Source organism: Balaenoptera musculus, chromosome 16 (genome assembly GCF_009873245.2).
Source record: "Balaenoptera musculus isolate JJ_BM4_2016_0621 chromosome 16, mBalMus1.pri.v3, whole genome shotgun sequence".
NCBI classification, from domain to species: Eukaryota; Metazoa; Chordata; class Mammalia; order Artiodactyla; family Balaenopteridae; genus Balaenoptera; species Balaenoptera musculus.
The window spans coordinates 31,298,040-31,311,965 of record NC_045800.1 but is presented as its reverse complement, the minus strand read 5'-3'; the positions used below and the strand labels follow the sequence as shown (position 1 = coordinate 31,311,965).

At 34.8% G+C, this 13,926-nt stretch overlaps 1 protein-coding gene across 10 annotated transcripts in view; it reads left to right on the top strand.

The window, feature by feature from the left end:
* LCOR (ligand dependent nuclear receptor corepressor) overlaps window positions 1-13,926 on the top strand; it is a 128,669-nt gene that overhangs the window by 94,616 nt on the left and 20,127 nt on the right. For 2 of the 10 annotated variants that reach the window (XM_036828057.1, XM_036828055.1), the window contains exon 8: window positions 1,982-11,513. The exons of 7 other annotated variants lie outside the window; for them this stretch is intronic. In XM_036828057.1, the coding sequence (XP_036683952.1) occupies window positions 1,982-2,951 (970 nt within the window). In that variant the 3' untranslated portion in view covers window positions 2,952-11,513. Of the gene's footprint in view, window positions 1-1,981; window positions 11,514-13,926 lie in introns of those variants that run through there. One more of the 10 variants, XM_036828056.1, reaches the window with a different exon arrangement.

Here is a 13,926-nt window from a genome sequence, read left to right as displayed (position 1 = left end):
TACGTGCTCAGTTTTGATAACGATTAGCAGACTAAAGTGAATTTTCTGACCACCTAATTTTATGATGTAAGAATTGTCTAATTCTCCCTCTGTGTGTACATAGTAGCCATTTTAAATGGTCAGGTATTAATGAAGATGCTTAGATGCCATATTGGGAAGGCATTTCCATAAAACTGTGTTATGACCAAAAATAAGCTTCATCTAGATATGAAACATAAGTTTGGTAAGTTAGTTAATATTTAGGTTTATTTAACTTTTAGAATATCAACATGGGGAAGATGTTTAGATACCAAAGGAGTAAGCAGACACTAAATGGACTAACCTTTTTCAACTTATTCTTAATTACCTTCAAATTGAAGGATTCCTTTACTGACTTCTGAAATGCTCCCTTTATTTTCTCTAAAATTTCATCATCTTCCTTTTTCTCTCCTCCTTTATTCAGTCTAAAAATAACATTAATTTAATCCATTTTGCATAGTTTACTGACCATTTTTTCTTAAGCCCTTTTTTTTTTCACTGTAGTTCATACTAAATATAGATCTAAGTCATCATGGTCCCAAATCATTTGGTTCCATTTATATGTCAAAAAACTTGAGTTATGTAATTACGGACACATGTAAGAGAAGCCTAAGTGCTGTTTGCATAAATGCATCCCTTGCTTAAGATTCACTTTAAACTTGGCCACCAGGTCTGTGTATTATATTGTTGAAATTGCTGTGTTTGTCCTTCTGAATGGAAAGTAAATGTTTTTATTGTGGTAGTGTTTTTTGGAAGACAAAAGCACCGGCAGTACTGCCCATCTTTTAGCTGAATTGTTATGTGGTATTTACTGGTAACGTCAGAGTCCCTGTAGACTTTTGGAGAACATAACTGGTTTACCATTATTTCTGCAGAGTTCCACTTTTGTGCCTAGTTAATGTAATTATTCCCCTTGGGCATGCTTTACCAGTTGCCAGTTTTATCATTGATAATCTTTCTCTATTGTAAAAATGAAAACCTTATGAATTAACTTTGTGTAAGTAGTTGATTTTTTTAAACATTATTTGAAAGCTGTCCACTTAAAATTTTTAAATTAATGTTTGGTATTTTAAGAAGTAGAGTTTTTTTTAACTAAAGAAAAATGCTAAAAAATTGTTTATATACCTCTGACAATAATTACTTTGAGTAGACTTTAAGGAACAAAGTTTTGGGGGAAATAAAGGGTAGTTTCTTTAAAGCTTGGATTATTTCAAATGGAAAATCAGTGGTACTTATGTATCTGCAACTAATGGTGTTTTAAAATGAAGAAGTGTGGTAAGTTATAATTCGATGGGTATTTTGTTTTGTTTTGATTTGGGGTTTCCCCCCCATGGGGCTGGTAGTCATGGTTGTTTTTCCCAAGCAAAATAAGAAATGTCATTTGGAATTGTTTGATTTTTGATAAGAACATCAACTTGTTTGTGGGATAAATGAGCAATTATCTATGGGTTCCACCAATGTAAATTGTTCCAGTTTTATAGCTGGTTGTCATGAATGTTGAATTATGTTGCATTAAAATAAATTATTTGGCTTACTCTTTTATTACTGTACTTGTTTAGTGGTAACGTCACGTTGGTAACACAATTCTTTGTAGATCTACGGAGACTTGATGATTACTTTGTAATTAATAATTAAGGTGCTATTTTCAGACAGTTGCGCGAAACTTTTTCTCCGAATATTTGTGAACCCAACCAGAGACCAGCTGACAGGTTTAATTTTTCTTTGCCCAAAAGCTCCTGGTTTTTTTCTTTTTGTTTTTTTGTTTTTTGTTTTTGTTTTTGTTTTTGTGAACAAGTTTAAAACTAACTGCCGAGACCATTTTTTTTAAATTTTAGAGAAAATAAATAAATAACACAAAGTGATGTTACCCAAGCAAGGCCTTCTAATAAAGGAGTGGTCCCCTCACCCATCCCTCCCTACCTGTGCAAGTCCTGCTCACATCAGTTTCCTTCCATCCAATTAGGCGACCTGGGAGACCCAGCCAGTACCGCCCAGACGGACTTCGGAGTGGTGATGGGGTACCTCCAAGAAGCTTACAGGATGGAACCAGGGAAGGTTTTGGACACTCCACATCACTCAAAGTTCCACTGGCTCGATCCCTGCAGATTAGTGAAGAACTACTGAGCAGAAACCAATTGTCCACAGCTGCCAGCCTTGGACCATCTGGATTACAGAATCATGGACAACACTTAATATTATCCAGGGAAGCCTCTTGGGCAAAACCACATTATGAGTTCAACCTCAGCCGTATGAAGTTCAGGGGAAATGGTGCACTCAACAACATCAGTGACCTTCCTTTTCTTGCAGAAAACTCTGCCTTTCCAAAAATGGCACTTCAAGCAAAACAAGATGGGAAAAAGGATGTGAGCCATTCATCTCCTGTAGATTTAAAGATACCACAAGTTCGAGGAATGGATCTTTCTTGGGAAAATCGCACTGGTGATCAGTACAGCTATAGCTCTTTGGTAATGGGTTCACAAACGGAGAGCGCGCTTAGTAAAAAATTAAGGGCTATTCTTCCAAAACAAAATAGAAAAAGCATGTTAGATGCTGGACCCGATTCTTGGGGCTCAGATGCTGAGCAGTCTACCTCTGGACAGCCATATCCCACATCGGATCAAGAAGGAGATCCTGGCTCCAAGCAGCCTCGGAAGAAAAGAGGGCGTTACAGACAGTACAACAGTGAGATACTGGAGGAAGCAATCTCAGTGGTTATGAGTGGAAAAATGAGTGTTTCCAAAGCTCAGAGTATTTATGGGATTCCCCACAGTACACTGGAGTACAAAGTAAAGGAGAGGCTGGGCACTTTGAAAAACCCTCCAAAGAAAAAGATGAAGTTAATGAGGTCGGAGGGGCCAGATGTTTCTGTAAAGATTGAATTAGATCCCCAGGGAGAGGCAGCACAAAGTGCAAATGAATCAAAAAATGAGTAGGAATACTGTAGAGTGCCAATTACTGTACAAACTGGGTGAGCACTACTGCATTGTTCAGCTGTCATTGCTTGCACCTAACTTCATTCACTGTGACACTTGTTTCTTTGCAGATTTTGCATTGACTTGTGTGTACAGGGGTGAAAGGTGCATTCTGAATGTTGCATATTTTAAAATTTTCGTGTGCAGTATGGCTCGGGATATTGTTTGGCCTTTTGCATGTTTCTCTACAAAAGAGAATTGAGTTACCTCACAGAGAACAGATACATGGAAGTGGACTCCTTGCCTGTAGAGCCTGCATGCTTTTCCTTCTTTTTTTTTTCTTAAGTTATATTTGCCTTTATTTAAAAAAAAAGAAAAGAAAAGAAAAAAGCCCCCTTTTAGAAACCACCTCTTTCATATTGGGAGCTTTATCATTGCAAATTGGAAAGCCATCTTATAAAATTATTCACATTTTTTTCTTCTGAGATTCAACTAATTTAAGGGTTAAACTAAAGAAACCAAGAACAATGAACTTTTGAATTTAAGAAATTTGGCTATTCAATGATAAATAATTATTTGGGTCAATTAACATTTTATGATTTCCTTCTCACTATTAAGTTTACTTAACAAATTAGCAATCTATTTAGTGCTCACCCAGGGGGGAGAAGGAGGTGGAAAATGTGCACACACTACCTTCAGAAATGCTTCAGTTAATTATGTTGTAACACTACCTTTGCTGTTATTTCATTTGGGATTTTCTAAGGGTAGAATTTGGTCTCACCAACAAGTGAGGATATAGCCTTATCTCATGGAGGACGAGCTCCGTTCTTACTCAGGAGCAGTCAGGGTACATTACATAAAACAATAGAGGATGCCTCATTTTAGCAAATTAAGTTTCTTTGTATTCTTAAATCCTTTTACAGATTTGATCATGTGCTAACTAACAACTAAATGTCAGTTGCAGCAACTATTTTAAAATATTTAAGATCTGTTTATTGGGGGGATGGGAGAAATAGGGGGGAAATGTGTGTAATTATAATATTGCAAAAGTGGTATCTAGATTTTACAGCCTCAATAATCTGCTCAAATATCCACATAAGTGAAGAATCCATGTTTGTGGTGAGAGAAAGAACACAACCCCAAGGTAACCTAAAATGATTTAGGTTGCATTTCAGTTCTAACAATAATTCAATTAGAAGTCAAGCTCCTTAGCAATTCTTTTTTAACTAATTCAGATACTAGTACAAGGGGGCAGGGTTGTTTTTTTAGTTTTATTTGTTGCTTTGAACTCTTTGTTTCTTTCTTTTTATTTTTTTTTTGACATCCTACATACCATCCTTCTTAACTTTTTCTGGTATTTAGCTGATTTTTATGGTTGTTTAGCACACAGTTCAGGACCTTTCAGATTGTGTTTTGTATAAGCACTCCTTAAAGAACACCTAAGGTTTTTTTTTGAGATGGGCTTTTAAAATTACAGTGATAAGGTTTGGAATGTTTATTTTCTACAGCTTTTTTGCAAGAATAACAGGTAAATAAAGCCCATGAAATTTAATTTTGTATTGTGACCAAATTAAAATTATTCTTTGTGCAAAACAAAATCCACCCCACATACACCCCTATATTCTAATCTGCTGAGAAAGGTGGTCAGCCCCTTCTAAATGCTTAACCAAAAACAAACAAAAAAATCACTGGAGTTTTTGTGTAAAATAAAATCAAAACTTGGAGCGTTAAATTGAGGTTGATGATTTCTGATGGATACTGACAGTTTGAGAAGTAGGTCCAGATATTCCCAAGGCATAAATTCTTGCCTGGAAACTTCGGAGCAGTTAATTAGGTTAAGGATAGTTTTCCCTCAGCAACCTGTGTGTTCAAAGGTTAGGCACACCATTGCTGTTATTAAAGTACACACATTCTTGACATAGCCTGGGCTTGGATTCCTCTTTTGGTTTGGTTATTTTGTGTAGCAGTTTAATCAGTGGATGACTGAGCCTGTTTCCTCTTAGCTTTCTAGTCTTCTCAACAGAAAAAGCAGTTTGGGTTCAGAGCAGTGTATGACTCTGCAGTATTTTCTAGCCTAGCTGGAAGTTGCAATAAAAAATACTTAATGAAATGTATGGTTTTCATCTGCAGTTGAAGGAAGTTATAGAAATTTTGCTGAAAGCAAAGGACTAAGCTTATGAAGGAACACCTCCTTTGTTCCACACTCGGTTTGTCACACACAATTAATTGCAGCCATGGTACCTTTTTGCATGATGTTTGGGGATATTCGGTAGCCCAAGATTGCTGCAAAAAGGTCCTTTGAGCAGTTAATTTGTGCTTGTTTTTATCCCCTCAGAAAGGCATCATTAAAGGCCCATTTAAAAATCTGGCCCTAAAAGTTCAACTTTTGTAGAATTTTACTGTTCAGAGAGGTTTTAATCCTATGTGGTAGTCTCTAAAGTGATGTATGAGTTGAGTTATGTAAAATTTTGTCATTGTAGTGTACATGGAGTGATCATTTTACTAACATAAATATTTTCTATGTGTGTTTCAGTGGATGACAATCGAGCAGCAGAAGAATGGTGTGCCTACCCTTTAATGCTGCAGTTTAAATAAGAGAACTTGTATTGTGTCATTTCAGATTGTAGGCTGAGAGTTGTAAATAGTGAAAATTTGAGTACTTCTATTATTTGTTTTGGTTAGAAAGTGAATTTAAAAAACAAACCAAACTCTAAACTTTCTCAGATTAAAAGTCCTGAGACCTGAAGATTGTAATATTCATGTCTGTGAAGCTTTTAAACATTACACTTGAGATCAGTCATGACTTGATATTCAGGTAAATTTTCTTTTCCAAGAAGCTTTTGAATAAGCATATTTCCTCCAAAGGTCGGTCGGTCTCTTTCTTTTTGAGTGTAGATTATTTTAAAGCACTAATTGCATTACACTGGTAACTGCAATATAAAATAGCCATTATTGTTTTGTGAAGCATGGTTGAAATTAGATAGTGGTCCCTTTTAAATTTCATGAGCCTCTCCAAAAAAAAAAAAAAAAAAATTAAAAAAATACAGAAAGCTGCTGAATATTTCAAAAGATATATATTTTACCTTATTGTAGGTTTTGTAAAGTTAGTTTGTAATATTCAGGTGCACTTTTAATGTTAAATTTTGTGTTCAGAGTTCCATTATACCATGTGTTTCTTGGATGTGGCTCATCACGTGGCTGGCTGTCATGTCAGTCTTGGTGCCGCAGTGATCCCGTAATATTTGATTTCCCTCTTGATTTGCCACTATTCTGAATTGGCACTTTCAGTGTAGATATTCTAGTTTGGGAACATCCTCATAAATGTGTAATAGAGATTGGTCTATTCGCATGCTTAATTTCTGCTAATCAGAGTTTTGCATGGCCCAAACAACAGCTGACCATTTTTATGGTATGGGAAAGTATAGTTCACAGCTATCTTTGTCACAAAAGCCTTTTCTCCTTTCATTTTCCAGTAGGCGGATGATGACATTACTCCAACTATATGATATGACTCAAAATAATATTAGGAGATAATGTATTTAAAATCAACTCCTACATTTTTTTATGAGAGAACATAGATGTAGAGTAGATAAGCTATGGCACTATAAAATCAAAAACACTAATTCCGTGGAAGGATATCTAGTTGGTATTTTTATCATTAGCTTTCTCACTTTTGAAACAGTCATCAAGCTTGACAGTAATGTGTTGTATTATATTACTTTGTTTAATAGGCTTACAGGTGACTGAACTGTGTTTGTGATGAGCTATACACTTTATTCTGTTCCCCAAATACCATGAAGGACAAGGTCTCTCTTTCAGGAAAAATAATTTATATTTGTGTATAATACTTTTTAATGTTAAGTTTGTTGTTATTCTGAAGTTTAGATGTTGCTTGATAAACCTTTGCTGCAGCAGATCATGGATATGAGTAAGGCTTTGTGTGATAATAGGGGTCCTTAAGTGAAGTTAATTACTGTTCAGTTCTGGTGAGCAAGCTCAACAAGTGTGAAGTGTGTATTAGCTTTATTTGGTACACTTTTACTTTACAATATTGAAGTGCTTTTAGAACTCTGGTTATCTTATATAAACCATTACCTCAACCAATTGGCATTTCCATTCCCCAACATTTTACCTGAGCTATATATAAGATGAGCTATATGGGATCAGATAGTAAAACAGTAAGGCACAATGAGAAGTTTAGTTCCCAATTTTCTGGAGAGAACTGTAAATTAAACTAAAAATGACTACCTGCAAAGGCCCATATCATAACTACCTTCTGTCATTAGGCAGTACGTAGCAGCCTTGGAGCTGCTAGTGAGCTGTGTGTTCTCCCCCTGCCCCAAGTAAGCACATGGTGCGAGGCTTGGTTCTAAGCCTTTGTGAGTCTCTTATATTTCATCGACCCATAATTGTGAAGCTTGGATTCAGTTATTTTTATAAAACAAATTATTGAGTCAGCCCAATGTCAGAACCTGAAATTATTTTGAGTAGTTACGGCAGATATGACAGCTCAGTGTCATTTTCTTAACAGCTATTATCCCTGTAGATTTAATTTTGAAACTACATATTTTGCTTTTGAAATTATTCTTTCTTTAACTAAATGCCAGAGGTTATTTTCATGTGAACCATCCTTTTCTGATATATATATATTCAGGTTGCTGTCATTGGTGATGGAATATGGCAATAGACTGAATTGTTCCACTTAGTCTTTTATAGGAGACATTAAAAGTTACAGGTTAAATTTTGACCTTCATGAAGATGTCAAAGATTGTTTTCCTTGTTACCTTTCCATTATAATTAGGTCTTCATTAATACTACGGTCAAGCCAGTGTTATTAACTTAATGGCTTCAACCAAACAGCCCATTTGGAAACTTTATTAAGCTATATAGGGATTTTTTTTAAATCTAATTGCTTTCAAGCTCTACTGAAAAGGAAAAAAGTATAATCGTGGTACAAGGAATGCAGACCTCCAAAGTCTTCTTAGGTTTTTTTTGGATACATTCTGTCCTTGAGACTTAAGTAGGATTTGTGAACATGGTGACTGAAGGGAAAATAGAGGAAATTCTTTGCATATTCTCTCTTATTCCCAAATAAACTCGCAGTTGCCTTTTAAAGAAGCAGACATTATCCCTGTAGCTGTGTGCCCTAAGTGTTATGAAGGAGATTGGAGGAGGGAGTTGGGAAGTAGGATGGGGAAAGTATGTAGATCAGGAAAAGCTAAAGATTCTGCCCTACAATACTAAAAATGAGTCGCAGTATAGATAACATGGTAAAGTTGGGCCACCTTCATTTGATAGTCAGAAAAATCTTAGGTTGTTTGAAAAGTGAGAATAAAGGCAAATTAATGTTGGCTTGACAATAAAATATGAGTTAATTCTGCAACTATTAGGAGGGTAATTTTAAGGTTTCCAGTTCATTTATAGCTATATCAATAAAAGCCGAAAAGCAAGCACTTTTAGTTAATCATAAATTTATTGGATGTAGCAAATATTATAATCATAATATTTAATCTTTACTGTTTGAATATGGAATTAAACTCTTTACCCCATCTTGAACTGTCATTGAACAGGCTCAAGATGATCTTTTCAACACTGGAAATGACCCTACACACATACCAAAAAAATCTAAAGCAGTAAGACATATTTGAAGATCCATACCTCTTAGACTTTTTAGATTTGTCTTGGGAAAGAATTTATGAACCTGTAACCAGTATTAGTGCAGTCTTGGGTTCCTAGTTCTGCATAATTGCACCCTTTCTCAGGTATGTCCTGAAAACATAAATTTTAAAATAATCTCTTTAGAGATTAGACTCTCAGTGGATAGTGTGTAAGGGGACTGGGGGAGGGGGGCGGGAGGGTTGGACACAGGACACTGACACAGTAGGGCAGGGATTTTTAACATACAATAGCCAAATAGAATTTCAATCTAGAATATTTTTAGCCCCTCAGAATGAGTTGAACAACATCTGTTATTTGGTAAATACCCGGTGCTACACTCCTAAAAGTCTTTTGTTTCATCCAGGTGACTTTGTTTCCTGCTTGGTGGAAGGGTATATAGTAAACTTTACGGTCACTAGGAAAGCACTTGTCTGAAATGTTTAAAGTACTAGAAAAGGGATAATTCAGCACTTTTTCTGTTACAACACTAAAGTCTTAATTTATCTTCAGAGTCTTAGGTACTGTAAGTTTTAGGGTGATTATTTTAAAATATAAAACATACTACATACTACCATGACCATGACGGGGTCAGATCACATTTATATGAATAATTCTTGTCTTATTTTTTAAAAAGACTAACATTTTATACCTTTCAAGCAATTCCAAGTGATTGCCTCATTTTCCCCATTTCATTAAGCATTTCAGGCTAAGAATTTGGAATTTGAGAGGAGGTGAGGGGGAAGTTCCCCAAAATGAAAAATTGTGTCAGACAGTTTTAGAAAAATAAATCACTAGGAAAATGGGTAGGGATTCTCTCTCCCTTTAAGTCTTCAGGGAATGAGCAGTATTTAGAATCTTTGGCTGAAATTCAAGCCTTTTTACTGTGTAAATTTTTAATATTAATTCACTGACATGCTTTTTACATCAGAGGACTGAAAATGGATCTTAATGTTTTTAAGTTGTGGAAGGGTATATTTCTAAAATGAAGGGGGGGATAATTAGGTTAGTATACCAGCATTAGTAAGTTTAAGGAATTTTAGTATGTAATAGCAAAGTGTTTGATTAAAAGTCTAATCCTATATTGCTAGTCAAAATTATAGTTACATTCTGATCTAGGAAAGATATAGTCATTGGATATTGATATGCTGTGCTGTCAGAAAACCAGACTAAGATAGAAACCTTTATCTGACTCCCACATGTTGCTTGTTCTGATGGGATGTATACTTTACAGCAGCTTGTTGCTGCTTTGAGAAGAAACGTATAAACTATACATTCGGAGTGTTTGCGTATAATTCTTTATAACCTCCACTTTAAACTGTCAAACATTGGTATTTTATCAGTCCACACTGTTAAATATAGCTAATGTTCTTAGGAATCCGACTTGTACACACTGTTTAAAAACCCTCAGGGACAGTTTACACACTATTCTCACTCAATTCAGGTACTTTGATGCTATTCTTAAACCTAACAGTGACTTGTATTTTTCTGTTTTGCTTTTATTTTGACGTGCTGGTAGCACATCCTTGATGAATGTCAACTTAAAAACTCAGTTCAGGTATCCAGGTATAACTCAGCCAAACAGATTTTAAAGCTGCATATAACTCTCCAGCACACGGTGCCTCACACTCTTATAGTGGCATTCTATATATTCAGTTATTACTACTGAGCAGATAATATGGGGGTTCCTGTTAACGGTGTATTTAAAAAGACAAAATGTGCATAAATGTATAGCCAGCACATGCAACTCATACACATACACACACAGTTAAACTATATATTTTTAAATGCCACTAATAGCCAGCACAATTAAACGACATTCCTTGCTGCTTCTGTAAACTATCACAGATGCAGTTCTTCCTCAATGTGGCTCTTGCTTCTTCACCATACTACTACTAAATTCAAGCACTGGTCCTTGGGTGTCTGACCTCTACATTCTAGTTTATGCAATGTCTTTAGAGAATTCTGTGCACTGGCCACTGTGATGGAACCGTTGGGCCAGGAGTGCTCTGATTTTATTAGTAGTGATTCTGCCAAAGTTGGTGTTGTAACATGAGTATGTAAATGTCAAAAAATTAGCAGAGGTCTAGGACTACATATCAGCAGACAATTTTGTCAGTATATTTTGTAGCCTAGAAGTCCTCAATGACAAGTTTCTTCTGATGTGAAGTTCTAATTCCAGTATTTTAGCCCTTTGCATCTCTAATGTTAAGACTTGTCTGTTAGAGGTCTTTATTCTTTAAAACTCCTTTTGTTTTCTGCAGTACTGTCTGTGGTTAACAAAACAGATTATTCCTCTGCTTTAGTATTTGATATCTTACATCTAAAAGGAATTCTCCATATATAAAACCCATAGCCTTTGAAGATACGGAAAATGGCATCTTTCAGATTTCTAGAAGTTCAAGTGTCATGCAACAAAACAGGAACCCCCTTTACTCTTATGGACCTCATTTCAATATACTGTTTACAGTTTGACGGAATTGTATAATTTAATATTTCTCTTGTACTGTAGTTTATATTTATTTACAGATTTTTTTTGTACTGTGTGATTTGAACTTTTTGTTCCTTGCTATGATCAACATTTATGTAGTAGAGCACTTATGATCACAATTTAAGTTTTTTGGTTTGATTGCACTACATTAAATTTTTTAATGCAGTTCTGATTTTTGACTGGACTAAAAAATAAGCTGTGTCTTAATGTATGTGATGAGTACTTAAAATTTTAATCCATGTGGTCCCCTTTCTTTTGCATTCTATGTCAAACGCGCTAGTTCTTTCGTGCATGTGTAAGATTTAATGGTTCCATTGTATTATTTGACCATGACATTTTGGAGAAACATTCCCAGCTGTAATGTTGTGTATGGTAGTTCTCACTGGATGCTAGACTTTTCAAAACCACTATTCTTCTAATAAATTTTGTTGTGAAAACTGTTTTAAAAGCTTGGTTTCTACTTCTTAAGATTATAATGCTTTTTTTACAAATCCACAAAAGGGGTAAGATTTCGACGTGCACTATAAATGCACTTTGGTAATCAAAGTTTGTAATTTTTTGTGATAAAATTATTTCCAGATGAAATCCCTTAGATAACTAGAAGTTGCTGCTTCAAAATTGTGCTTCAGTATTTGGATTCAGTACTGCCTTGTAACCCTGTCTCTCTACTAATTTGATACTCCCCCTACCTCAGCTTTCTTCATTGGATTATTCACTTTAAATATTTTCAGCTAAACAAGATGCATTGACATTTTCATAATACCTGCTTGCTGAACTTAATTTTTCATAATTTTCTTAGAGTAAAACTCTATTCTGGGATTACTTGCCAAAAAGAATAATGATTTACTCATTTTTGTTTGCTCTTTTCTTGAGGCATAAGTGTGAAAGCACTGTCAATCAATTAAGGTTATTATAGTAATTCTGATTCTTGGGAGGAGGCTGGTATTTCCTTTTACCAGACAAATAACAGCGTATATGTTGCTCAACATTTATATTGTGGGTTTTAGGAACGGGGTGTAAGAAAAGTTTTGTATTACAAAGTGATTTCTGTTGTAAAGTGGTTAGGAAGGAACAACTGAATTATGGTGATAAAGATCAGAAATGATAAGCAAAATGTTTTAGAAAGCTGCTTTTTCAAGCTCATGATATTCATGTAATATAGGCTGGTTGAAGTGATTTCCAGTCATTTCTAATGGAATTTTGTATTTTTTAATGATGTTATTGTTGGTAGTTCGTCTAGATTATCTTTCAGTTAATTTTTTTTTTTGTCTCATTTCTTTGGCTGCCTAGCTAGCACTTAGTGCCTTTTGACCTGATGTTTATAAAATCGGAAATCTTGCTGGTACTACAGGCTTGTTTCCTTGGCTTCACTTGTTCCCCTTACTCAGTTATGCCATGTGTCTATAGAACATTTTTCTAGAAACCTAATTATTATTTCTTTGTACAAAGCTATGACTACGTGTTTCTTGTCATTATCCATTTTAAACTGGTGGCCAGGTCAGTTGTAGTCGGATTATAATCTAGCATCTCATCAATGAATTTATTTTAGTGATCCTATCTTCATGTTGACACTTAGCTCTTCAATTATGACCTGATTTTTAAAAAGGACTTATTTCTTCTAATCCAAAATTTCGTTCTCTGATTCTGCTGATACTTTGGAATTAATTCAGGAACTCTTAGGAATCAGGGAAACTGCATAAGGGAAATGGAGTGGAAAAAATGGAAAATGGTATCTGCTTTCTTAGTTCTGGAGTTGTTATTTTTTCCTCAAGGACTGTGAATTCCTCTCACCAGGCACTTGTATTCAAATGTAAAAACATATACCCAAGTCATATGTTGTTAGATTTTGTAGCTGAAATGAGTGAAAACCTTTTTTTAACAAAGTATTTTTTAAGTAACATTAAGAGAGAACTGTTCTTGTATTCAGAGAATCCACTTTATCATCATTTGCTTTCAAATGGTAAGCATTTTAACACAGAATTTTAGTCATATTCACCTTATAAGTTGTTGGACTTTTTGCTGTTTAGGGGGAAGTGGTAGTGTCAGTATCAGACTGCATTTACAAGTGGAGTAGACAGGCTTGTTTTCAGAGGTTAGTGGAAAAGAAATGTTCTCAAAACATTTTAAAAGATTGATAGGTATGTAATGAATAGTTTGTCATGACTTCGTTGGAGTTCAGCGTGGAAGTAAGCAAAAGTATATCAACATTCATAAGTATGAAATCTTATTGAGCCTGGAGCTTTTTATAGGCATGTAAGAATACTGTTGTTTATTGATTGATAGTTTTAAAATGTTCATTGTACTTTTCTTGCCCACTTTTATTTGATCAGCAGTTTGGAGTGATAAGGGATTATTTGGTAATGTAAATTTCTTGCAACTTGGTATACTAGAAAGATCACTTGTTTTTTTCGTCTGTAAAGTGAGCGTTGCCCTGAATGCCTTTTAGGCCCCATTTCAACTCTGCGTCTGTTAAAAATGCAACTTTCTATTTAAATGGGTGACAAATACACCAACTATATCTGTTCAAACATTGAGAAATATAGTAGCGACCCTTTATTAAATAATAAGTTCTTATAAACCTTAGGTCTCATCTTTGCATTTGCAGCATTTTCTAAAGGAAAATGATGCCTCTTATTTAAAGCAAATCCATTTTGTTAAGTTTTTGTTACGAACTGTATGAATGTGACAATGCTTTTGCAAAAATTATATTGAGCAGTTACTTTTTCTGATTAATTTTAAAGTATGTTATTCATAATTTCTGTTTCGATTGTGTGCAGGCTAGTTCTGCTTTTAATGTTAGAGCACAGAGTTCTGGGGATCATTGGATATATACTCAGTCTCAATCAAAAT